Consider the following 11298-nt stretch of genomic DNA (forward strand, 5'->3'; position numbering starts at 1 on the left):
GAGGAGGAGACGCCTGACTGGTGTGGCAGCGGAGATGTGTATGAGGTGGTGTGTGTGCGGCATCTGCATGGCTCGGCCACTGCATACAGCCCGTCGTCCCTGCTTCTCTTCGTAGAGTTCCTGGGAGAACCAGGCAGGGTCCTGGGGCCCAGGCAGGAACGCTCTGGGCCAGAGAGAAGCACAATGACAACTGTGCTCTTATGTGGGTTACTTTTGTGAGTTTTCTCTGCGCCCCTCGCCCCACTCATGTGGTGGAGACAGCCCCCTGTCGCGAGGGGGCTTCAGGGGCTGGGATTGCAGCTCCCAGGGGCCGGGGCGAGCAGCGGGTCCTGCGAACTCGGAAGCTGTAAAACAGCACGTTCGTTCACGAGACCAGGATGTCACTGTGGCGGGCGAGGTACTCCCGGGCCACGCTGTGTGGCTGGGGGCCTCCCAAAGGCCTTCCTGTTAATATAGGTGAAGCTGGAAGCTTTATGCGAGTTTCAGCTTTTATAAACTAAGACAGAGGTCATCCCTGAGAAAAGCCACTGAAATCACTGTTCCTCTCTGCTCTGAGGGGTCAGGAAGGGCGGCATCGAGTGGACACGGGGAGTCCCTGGAGTCTCAGGCCACCGCTGGGAGCTTGTCACGCATTTACATGTCAGCCACCAGTGAGGCCCCACAGCACACAGGGCGAGAACGGGCATTCCCAGCTGTGAGTCTGCGTCACAGAGAGCAGAGTCAGGGGCGAGGCCTTTTTATTCATCTTTGTGTCTGCACGGCCATCCCCGTTTCTTTTCTTAAAAGCTTTTAAAAATGCGAATGTTTATGTTCCTTACTTTAAAAATGCCAACACATCCTCATTTAATGAGTATTTTTTGGGCATCTGCTGTGCAGTGAAAGCCCCGCCCTGACAGGGACCCACATCTGGGGGAGGAGCCAGAGTCAGCTAATGCGGGAGCAGCCTCAGCACACAGTGAGGACGCCCTGGAGGGGCCGCCGGGTGCTGCTGCTACCTAAACAGGCCCCGGGAGGCCTCCCGAGCAGGTGGCATTGGGGCAGGGGGTCCGAGGAAGGAAGGGACCGAGCCATGTGCATGTCTGGGGAGAGGAGGGTCCAGGCACACAGAGCAACACATGCAAAGGCCCTGAGGCTGCGACTCAAGGGCAGCAAGGAGGTCAGTGAGGCTGGAGCGCAGTGACCCAAGTAGGCGAGAGGGCAGGTGGGAGATGGGCTCAGAGGAAAGGGCCGCGCCGAGGGCGCACTGCAGGGTGTGAGAGAGGAGGACATGCTCTAACTCATATTTCTAACGACTCGTCTCCTGGGAGGGCACTGCTTGGGAGGAAGTGGGGAGACCAGTGAGGAAGCTCCTGGCAGGAGTCTGGGTGAGCAGTGGTCCTTGACCCGGTGGCGAGTGGAGGAGGTGGGAAGGGGCTGGAGTTGAGGTGCCGGGGGAGGGCTCAGTGATGGGATTTGCTGCTATGTGAGTGGTGCGAGGAGGATGGGGCGAGGGTGCCTGCGGGAGGTGCAGCCTGAGCCCTGAGGAAGGCACCGCTCACAGGCCAGATGGGGGAGGGTGGGGGTGTGGGGGAGGGTGGGGGAGGGTGGGGGGGTGGGGGGGACAGGGGGGATAGGGGAGGGTGGGGGGGAGGGTGGGTTGGGAGGATGGGGGATGGGGGGATGGGGGAGGAAGGGGGAGCATAGGGGAGGGAGGATGGGGGAGGATGGGGGGATGGGGGAGGATGGGGGGATGGGGAGGATGGGGGAGGATGAGGGAGGGTGGGGGGGGATGGGGAGGTGGGGGATGGGGAGGAAGGGGGAGCATAGGGGAGGGAGGATGGGGGGATGGGGAGGGTGGGGGAGGGTGGAGGGATGGGGGAGGGTGGGGGAGGTTGGGGGAGGATGGGGGGATGGGGGAGGGTGGGGGAGGGTGGGGGGATGGAGGAGGATGGGGAGGGTGGGGGAGGGTGGAGGAGGAGGATGGGGGGAGGATGGGGGAGGGTGGGGGAGGGTGGGGGAGATGGGGAGGATGGGGGAGGATGGGGGAAGGTGGGGGAGGATGGGGGAGGGTGGGGGAGGAGGGGGGAGATGGGGAGGATGGGGGAGGATGGGGGAAGGTGGGGGAGGATGGGGGAGGGTGGGGGAGGAGGGGGGAGATGGGGAGGGTGGGGGAGGATGGGGAGGGTGGGGGAGGGTGGGGGAGGGTGGGGGAGGATGGGGGGAGGATGGGGGGATGTGGGACGGTGGGGGGATGGGGAAGGATGGGGGAGGGTGGGGGAGGGTGGGGGAAGGTAGGGGAGGGTGGGGGGATGGGGGTAGGTGGGGGAGGGTGGGGGAGGGTGGGGGAGGATGAGGGGAGGGTGGGGGAGGATGGGAGGGTGGGCGGATGGGGAAGGATGGGGGAGGGTGGGGGAGGGTGGGGGAAGGTAGGGGAGGGTGGGGGGATGGGGGAGGGTGGGGGGATGGGGGAGGGTGGGGGAGGGTGGGGGAGATGGGGAGGGTGGGGAGGGTGGGGGAAGGTGGGGGAGGATGGGGGAGGGTGGGGGAGGGTGGGGGAGGCCTGGGCGGGCGCCCGGAGCGCAGTGCTAGTCCTGCCCCCGGTTCCCGGTTCCCGGGAACCCCACCCGCACAGCTGGGAGAGTGAGGCTGGCTTTCCCTCTCTGGCCCGTAGAAGAGTGAAAAGCGAAAGGCCCATCCTCACTTCCGCATCGCTCTCTCCCGAGGGAACGTTGCCGGTGATGTGGGAGCGTCCTTCCCAACGCCACGTGCCCGCACACGCCTGCGTGCGCACCGTCCTCGCTGACAACACCTGTGCTGCTTACACATCTGGGGGCCTCCCCCTCCCCCACCCACCCCCCTGGCGAGCTCACATTTCGCCTTTCCCCTCTAGGAGGAGGTGGTGCTGCACTATTCCGCCAAACGCAGAGGACCTGCGGGGTACTCCCCGAGCGGGGGCCGCTTCCGGAACCGCCTCACGCTGGCGGGGGACACGGCGCACAACGACGGCTCCGTCCTGCTCCAGGGAGTGCGGGAATCCGACACGGGAAGCTACACCTGCAGCATCCAGCTGGGGGACCTGACTTTCAGGAAAACCTTTGTGCTGCACGTGATTCAGAGAGAGCCCCAAAGTGTGTAACACGTGGCTGGGGGCGGGAGGGCCCGTGGCTGGGTAGCGTGGCCAGGACGGGCGAGGCCCGGGAGGCCTGCGGGCGCGAAAGGTCAGGAGGCATCACTCTCGGGGGCTGACCCCGTGCTGGCCCGGCCCTGAGGCTGGTGCCTCTTTAGACGTGTGGCCCTGGGCAGCGTGGTGGCCTCACCCTGGTTCTGGCCTTGCCGGCGGGTCAGTGAAAAGGAGCCAGTACGTTCAGGGAGCCCGGCCCCCGGCCAGACCTCCCCGTGGCCAGCGCAGTCTGCCAGCTTGAAGGTCCGGGACGCAGATGGCCTGGAGTTGAAGTTCAGACCGTTTGTGTGCTCTGGGGTGGAGGGTGAAGGGACCCTGAGCCGGTGGGAGCAGCAAAGAACCGAGAGACAGGAAGGCACCAGACCAGAAGTAGGTGGGGGTTTCTGATCAAAGGCGCTGTGTTCTGGGAAACAGCAGGGAGGCCGGCGTGGAGGAGGCCGGAGGCCGGCCGTGTTGACTGAGAGGTTGCTAAGTGAGGGTTAGAGGTAAACCTTAACCCAGTTAGCAGCCAGGATGTGGCTGTGGAGTCTGCATTGCACCAGGGCCTCAGGGCTTGGCTGTGGTTGGCTGGAGGGGGCTGGGGGCAGGATGGAGCTGCCTTGATGCCTGGCCTGGGACTTCAGTCTGTGGAGGCACCTTCTTGTCTGCAGCAGAGTCCCAGCTGCCGGGAAGCAGGACAGAGCCTTTCTCACCCTCCGGAGCCTGACCCTAGCCTCACAGACAGAGGACTGGCCAGTGGGAGCTCGGTCACCTTCCAGCCCTCCCCCACAGCGGCTCGGTCGCCCCACCGCCCCTGGCCCTGCCCTCCACCCAGCCCTGCGCGCAGGTGCCGCCCCCTCTCCTTCCCCCCGCACTGTCAGTGACTCCTAAGGTTCCGTGAATAAACATGCTCACCTCTCCTCCTACCTCACCTTCTTGTCTGCTTAGCTCTCATCCTATGGCTTTCTTCTTTCTTTTGTTAATCTACCCGAGGATATTTTTCCATTGATTTTTAGAGAGAGAGGAAGAGAGAAATATTGATGTGAGAGAAACACATTGATCGGTTGCCTCCTGCAAGCCTCCAACCAGGGCCCAGGCCGGGGAGGAGCCTGCAACCGAGTTACATGCCCTTGACCGAAATCGAACCCGGGACCCTTGGGTCCGCAGGATGCCGCTCTATCCACTGAGCCACACCGGCAGGGCCCTTACTTTTCCCTAAAACAGCTTTATTGAGATAGGAAAACAGCTCAGGGTGCTGGGCGTGTGCAGAGCTGTGCAGCCTGACCACACCAGGGGGCGGTTTGACGTGGCCGGATGCTGGCTGCAGGGCCGCGTGCGGCGTCTCTCATCTCACTTCCCATCGTCTCGTCCCTCCATGCACCGCATTCTGGCGGCCGCTGCTGCCTCGCTAGGTTTCGATCCCGACGGCACTGGCACATCCCGCCTCCTTTCCTCAGCGGGATGGGACGCCACACACTCTGTGTGGGACACAGTCTGTCCATCTCTGTAGAGCTGTATGCGGTCCACCCCAATGCCCCCCAAGTCCTTCAAATACAAGACATCCAGCCGCGGACACCTCTTCCCGGCCCACCTCCTCCACCCCGCCCATCGCCTCCACTCGCACCCCCCACCCCAGCGAACGGCGCCCCCTACCCGTTGTACTCGCTGCTGCCCGTTCCCAGGACCCCGTCTAACCGATGACCGGTCCTGTCGTTTCTGTGCCTGACTCTGGATCTGCCTTCTTCCCCGTCCATCCCACCGCCTTCGTGCTGGTGTCTTTATCTCTGTCTTGAACTCAGGCCTCTGACTGGTCTCTGCTCTCTTGCTTGGCTGGGGCTCCCTCTTCCTGCAGCAGCCGGTCCGTCTTCCTCAGCCACAGGTCCCAGCACTCAGTCCCATCGTGATGACCTCTCAGCGCTTCTCCTGCTCCAGGACAAAAGCCAGATCCGTATTTGTGTGTGATTAGAATGAATCGAGGAAACGAGCTGGGTACCGCCCAGGACCTCGGGTACCCGGTGCGGGAAAGTGCCTCAAGGCCTCACGTGGCGTCCTGCCGGTGGGCTGAGCTGTGTAGCATAGAGCCTTTGGAAAAGAATCACTTTCGCTCGCCCGCCGCGGCTCAGGGGTTGAGCACTGACCTATGAACAGGAGGTCACAGTTGATTCCCAGTCAGGGTACATGCTCAGGTTGTGGGCTTGATCCCCAGTGTGGGGCGTGCAGGAGGCAGCCGATCCATGGCTCTCTCATCATTGATGTTTCTTTCTCTCTCTCCCCCTCTGAAATCAATAAAATATATTTTAAAAAACAATCACTTTCCCGTAGAAAGATCAGTAGCCTCTAGGAGTCTGTTATGTCAACGTCATTTGTGACCCAAGTTTGAAGATAGAATTGTTAATGCAAAAGGGGACTCTAGGTGAGGTCGCCTCTCCTGCCACCTACGCAAGGGCATCAGGCTTCGGTTCTCAGTCTATGGGGACAGCAGGAGTCCTAGTGCTTCAACACGGGTGGAGTCGGCCCTCTCCCCACTTCCGGCCTGGCTGTGGCTGCTGTGCCTGTAACTGGGGGTCTCAGCCCTTTCCCCATCGCTTCCTCCCCCAGCGCTGGTGACCGCCGTGGCCCGCACACCCGAGGTCCTGGGCGGTACCCAGCTGGTGATCATCGTGGGCATCGTCTGCGCCACTGTCCTGCTGCTTCCGGTGCTCATCCTGACTGCGAGGAGGATCCAGGGGAGTAAGAGGTACAGGTCGCTCTCGCCTGAGACGGGGGCTGGTGGTGCCAGGCTGCTTCTACCCGAGGGGGGGAGGACCGGCCCGAGCGGTGCCCTCTTCCAGAAGGGCTGTTTCAGAAGGGAACGTCCTCTGTGCACGATGTGGGGTCAGATGCCCCGGCAGAGTGACCGCCCCTGCTCCCGGGCCGTGAGCATCCCCACACCCGCCTCCTTGGTGTCGGTGTTTTACAAAGACCAGCAGCTCCTTAAAAAGGTGTCTAGGTGCAGCAGAATTAAGAGTCTAAATCTTGCCCGGCCAGTGAGGCTCAGTGGTTGAGCATCGACCTATGAACCAGGAGGTCATAGTTCGATTCCCAGTCAGGGCACAGGCCAGGGTTGTGGGCTCAATGCCTAGTAGGGGGCGTGCAGGAGGCAGCCCATCGATGATTCTCTCTTATTGATGTTTCTATTTCTCTCTCCCTCTCCCTTCCTCTCTGAAATCAATAAAAACATACTTAAAAAACTTTGTAAAGAGTATAAATCTTAAGCACAAAGTATAATGGTGCCGTTCAATGCCAGAGATAAACTATTTAAAAAATTTTTTTATTGATTTTCAGAGAGAAAGAGGGAGAGGGAGAGAGTGAAAATAGAAAATAGGCCAAAATAGAAAAAAGTGTCTTCAATGGCAAACGCAGAAGGCAAATGGCCAAGACATCAAAGGCCAAGGAGTGGGAAGGGGCCAGAGCATTCAGTGGGGTGCTTGTGGGGTGATTCGATTGGGCCTTTGACCTGCTGTCGTGCTGGCCCTGCCTCCCCTGCCGGCCCAGCAGCACCGCCTGGTCCTGGGAGATGAGCACGTGACCCGTGGCCCAGCTCTGTGCATCCACTGACCTGTCACAGACAGAAAGCCAGGGTGATGGGGACGCGGGAGCTGCTGCCAGGCCTCAGGTCTCCCGGATGCTCTCTGCTCGCCGGGAGGCGCCGCGGCCTTCGGGGTGAGCTGGGAGGAGTCCAGGGAGAACAGCCCGGCTCTGGTGCCTCTTCCCCAAGCGCCGAGGGCACCTGGACTGGCCAGTCCTGGCCGCTAACCGCCCGCATCTCCTGCCTTGCAGTTCCGGGACGTCCAAGGCCCCGGTGAAGAGGCTGGAGGACAGGGACAGGGCTCGCCCCGAGGTAAGAGGAGGCTCTGCCGCTTGGCTGTGCCCGGCCAGGCCAGGTGAGCCCTGGGCCTCTCAGGGCGGCGGCCTCACTCATCCTGTGTCTCAGCACGTGGGCCGGCGGCTGGACCAGAGCCCGGCTCGGGCCTCTCACCGCTGGACTGACGCCCCCAGGGGGCGTGGGATGGGGGCGTGTGTGGGCAGCTGGGCCGCCCAGTGTGTGACCATGTCTGGGGGGCGGCTGAGCAGGGAGCACTGGACTCGGGGCCCCACAGTCCCGGTGCGGGCCCAGCCCTGTGCCCGCCCTGAGCCTGTTTGCTCATCAGTAAAAGCAGGACCAGGGCCCCTGGACCCGCCCTGCGTGGGCTCAGGTCTCGGGGTGACACGCAGGCGCTTCCTAACGCACGAGGCTCTGTGCACAGGAGGCGGAATCTGGGCTCCTTGGGAGTGTGTGGGGAGCCCCGGCTAAGGGGAAAACGCAGGCCCGTTAGACAGCGAGGACCCTCAGCCCGTTTCCTCCGTGTTCGCTGTAACAGCTGTGATGGCTACGCCCAGGGGCTGAGAAATGGACTCGTTCCTTTGAGCTCCTTTTTCTTTCTTTCTTTTTTTAACTTTTAAACTCCCTTTGGGATGTGGGCCTTCCCATCTCTGGTCTGTCTGGGCCCGGAGTGGGGTTCCCTCACAGTGCAGGGGCCTCCAGCGCCCCAGAGTCTCCCACGGGATGACACTGCTTCCCCAAGTAAAGACGGAGATGGGCATCGCCAGGTGCGCCCAGCCTCCCGGTGAGGGGCTCCGAGAGGCCGTCCCACCACGAAGCCTGAGAGGCTGGCGGCAGGTCAGGGGCTGGCTGGTGCCGGCCTCCCCCAGGACTGAGGAGGTAACCACGGAGCAGATCCAATTTGGCGAGAGAAGGATTCAAACAAAGACTGCTTGGCAAAGAATTTGGTTCCTAAGATAGGGCTCTTTGCTGAGGCGTTAATTTTCTGGAACATTGATGATGGAATTGTCGTTATTGATGGTAATTCTCTAGCTTTCAGTGACCTCTACGCCTGCCCGTGTGGGTGGCTGATGCCATGTGAATCGTAGCAGGTGGCCTTTTCTCTGTCATAGAACCACTGAGCCCAGTGGGGGTGGCTCAGCAATTGAGTATCAACCCAGGAACCAAGAGGTCAGGGTTCAATTCCAGTCAGGGCACATGCCCCGATGGCAGGCTCGATCCCCAGTGTGGGTGTGCCTGAGGCAGCCGATCAATGATTCTTTCTCATTGATGTTTCTGTCTCTCTCCCTCTCCCTTGCCCTCTGAAATCAATACAAATATATATTTAAAAAGCAGAACCACTGATTTTCAGGAATGTTTTACCATTTCCCCACAGAAGCACATTTACTCCTCACTCACCGTGCGGGGGGTGACCAAGGAAGAGCCAAGTGAGAGACCAGAGGCCACCTACATGACCATGGTGAGGAGGGGCCAGGTGTCTGGAGGTGGAGGACCTGGGGGGGAGGTACAGCTGGGACCTGGGGGGAGGAGATGGCCCAGGACCTGGGGGGGAGGAAATAGGGGAGGAGATGGCCAGGACTTGGAGGGGTGGGATACAGCCGGGACCTGGGGTGGGGGGAGCTGCTGAGGGCAGAGTCTTCTAAGCGGCAGGGAAGTCAGATGCTGAAGCTCTGCCGGGTAGAAGACTCATTCCAAGGTGCCTTCATGCCCAGCCTCGAGTCCTAGGGGCACGAAGGCCGAGGTGATGGATTTTAGGGGTGAAGAGGGGCCTTCAATGTGGGATGACAGGGTGCCTCTGCCCCATCAGTAGGGCCTGATGAAGAGGGCGCCAGGGGTCCTTGCTTAGGCCCGATGTGAGGTTAAATACCTAATAAGGGGCGCCGTTGATCCTTGCACAGTGCTGTTGCAAGGGCAGACTCGCAGACAGCGGGCAGGCACACAGCACTGTTGGCTGGGGAGGCGGAGGGTCTGGGGCGGGGGGAGATGGAGAGAAAAGAAGAGAACTCATGGCCATGGACTGCCGTGTGGCGATGCCGGGGAGGGTGGTGGAGATGGAGGAGGGCAGAGGGGATGAATGGCGATGGAAGACAGATGCTTTCCAAAAGGTCCCTCCCAACTCCTAGATTCCTTTATTCTAAGAGCGACTTCTTATGCGCTGGCCTAACCTAACTGCCGGGAAGGCTGGTTCCTTCTCGCTCTTGGCTCAGTTCCCCAGGGGAGCATAGCAGCCGGAGGAGGCACCTGCGGTGCCGGGGCGGAGCAGGACAGGAGGGTGAGCGCAGGACAGGCGGCTGCTTGTGGACTAATCATAGGCCCAGGCCCCGGGGGCGCAGGTTTTGCTGTGCGGCGGGTGATGGCTGTGCGCTTCCTGCTGACCCGGGGCTGAGGACACATGACTCCCCGAGGACACAGCCTGGGAGGCTCTCCAGGGACACGAGGTCAGGGCCTGGCTTGGTGCCGCCGGCTGGAACAGGAGCTCCTCTCTGGAGCTGTAGTCGGATAGAGTCACCCCCTCGGCCCTCACTGCCGTGTGATCTGCCGTGCGGTCTGCAGGGACCCAGCTGCCCTGAGACCTGCTGACGCAGCCGCCCTGGCTCCTGCCCCGCGGGCCCGGGGTTCGCAGAGGCCGTGAGGTAGAGAGGAGGGGGGTGCGAGTTGTCTTCGAAGCTCCTTGCCCAGGTTCAGTCGTAGGTGCTTCTAATTTATTCTGTTATTTTCACTTTTTTTTACTTTTTTATTTTTACTTTTATCACCTGAGGATATTTCCCCATTGACTTTTAGAAGGAGTGGATGGATGGAAGACAGAAAGAGAGACAGAGAGAAACACCAAAGGATTGGTTGCCTCCCGATGCCCCTGAGCAGGGCCGGGAGCCTGCGACCGAGGTGTGTGCCCTTGACCGGAATCGAAGCCGGGACCTTCAGTCCACAGGCTGAGCCACACCGGCTAGAGTGGTGGCTTATAATTTAAACTCCGCAGGAAATAGCACCTCAGTCCTCCTGAAATGGGCCGCCGGCGCCCAGGCCTCAGGGCGGCAGGCTGTGGCGCAGCATCGGCACCAATGCCACAAGCGCGTGGTGCACCCCGCCTGCGGCCTCTCGTGTGGACCTGGGGTAGGAGCAGGGGGAGCACGGACCTTTGGTTTTGGTGTTGAGTTGGTTTAGACGACGGGGCCGCATGCTGTGGTGGCTAAGCCACAGCTTTGGAGCTGGGCTGACCCACAGGTCCAAATCCTGACCCTGACTTAGAAGCGAGGTGACCTTGGGCAGGTAACTCAGCATCTCTGAGCCTCAGTTTTCTCATCCTTAAAATGGGAATACTATTACCGACTTCCCGGGTGGCGAGGATCAAAAGAGACAGTACACGTGACATTCAGAATGGGGCCGGATGGGCGGAAAGAGCTCAGCGCATGGTGACTGTTCAGATGGAAATACGTTTCGCAAACGTGCTTTGTGCTGCTTTCTTCCCTTCCCGGCAGCGCCCAGTGTGGCCTTCAGCGCCGAGTAACCCACCTGAGAAAAAGTGGGCCGAGGGAGGGCCCCGCACAGGGCAAGCCTTTTAAGAAGAGAGTCCCCTCACCTTCTGGAGGCAGAGGAGCCCCTGTGTGGCCGGTCCCGGTGCCAGCCATGCAGACCCCCTCCCAGCTGTCCTGCCTCCCTGGCTGGTCAGAGGCTGAAGATGGGGGGTTCGGAGCCTGGCAGGAGGATGGGGCACCTCTGGACCCAGGCCCTGATGGGGGAAGCACGGACATGGGCCCTCTGGAGCAGACCCTGGCCCTGGGACCCTGGCTGAGCTGCCCAGCTGCACCAAGCACCCCATCCGGGCAATCCCTCAGGTTGGAGGGCGTCTTTGTGGATGTGATCCTGGGAAGAATCGCAGTGAAAACCAACCCGAATGTTTCCTTTGGCACATGGTCCCTAAATAAATGTGATTTGTGGATGTCATCCTGTCGTCATACTCTGGCTGGGTGCGAGAGGAGTGGACTCTTCAATCAGCTGAGGGGACTGAGAAAGTTTTGGAGGGTTGGAAGTGGGGTATGAATACACCTCTAGGATTTAAGCCAGTGCTTCTTTAAAAAAGATTATACACACACACACACACATACTGAGTGGCCAGATTATTATGATCTCTGAATGCATAATAATCTGGCCACTCAGTGTATATCCTATATAATAAAAGGCTAATATGCAAATTGTCCCCTTGACCAGGAGTTCAATCAGCAGGCAGGCCAGCCAAGCGCCCATGTCCCCTCCAACTGATCAGGCTGGCTGGACCCCACCCATGCACAAATTCATGCAC

At 60.7% G+C, this 11298-nt stretch overlaps 1 protein-coding gene across 3 annotated transcripts in view; it reads left to right on the forward strand.

Moving 5' to 3' along the window:
- JAML (junction adhesion molecule like) overlaps positions 1–10943 on the forward strand; it is a 72552-nt gene extending 61609 nt beyond the window's left edge. For all 3 annotated transcript variants that reach the window (XM_054725593.1, XM_008150112.3, XM_054725592.1), the window contains exons 6-10: positions 2870–3107; positions 5738–5876; positions 6959–7019; positions 8377–8460; positions 10478–10943. In XM_054725593.1, the coding sequence (XP_054581568.1) occupies positions 2870–3107; positions 5738–5876; positions 6959–7019; positions 8377–8460; positions 10478–10561 (606 nt within the window). In that variant the 3' untranslated portion in view covers positions 10562–10943. The remainder of the gene's footprint in view (positions 1–2869; positions 3108–5737; positions 5877–6958; positions 7020–8376; positions 8461–10477) is intronic.
- The last annotated feature ends 355 nt before the right edge of the window (positions 10944–11298 follow it).

The sequence above is a fragment of the Eptesicus fuscus genome, chromosome 13 (genome assembly GCF_027574615.1).
Source record: "Eptesicus fuscus isolate TK198812 chromosome 13, DD_ASM_mEF_20220401, whole genome shotgun sequence".
In the NCBI taxonomy this organism is placed as follows: Eukaryota; Metazoa; Chordata; class Mammalia; order Chiroptera; family Vespertilionidae; genus Eptesicus; species Eptesicus fuscus.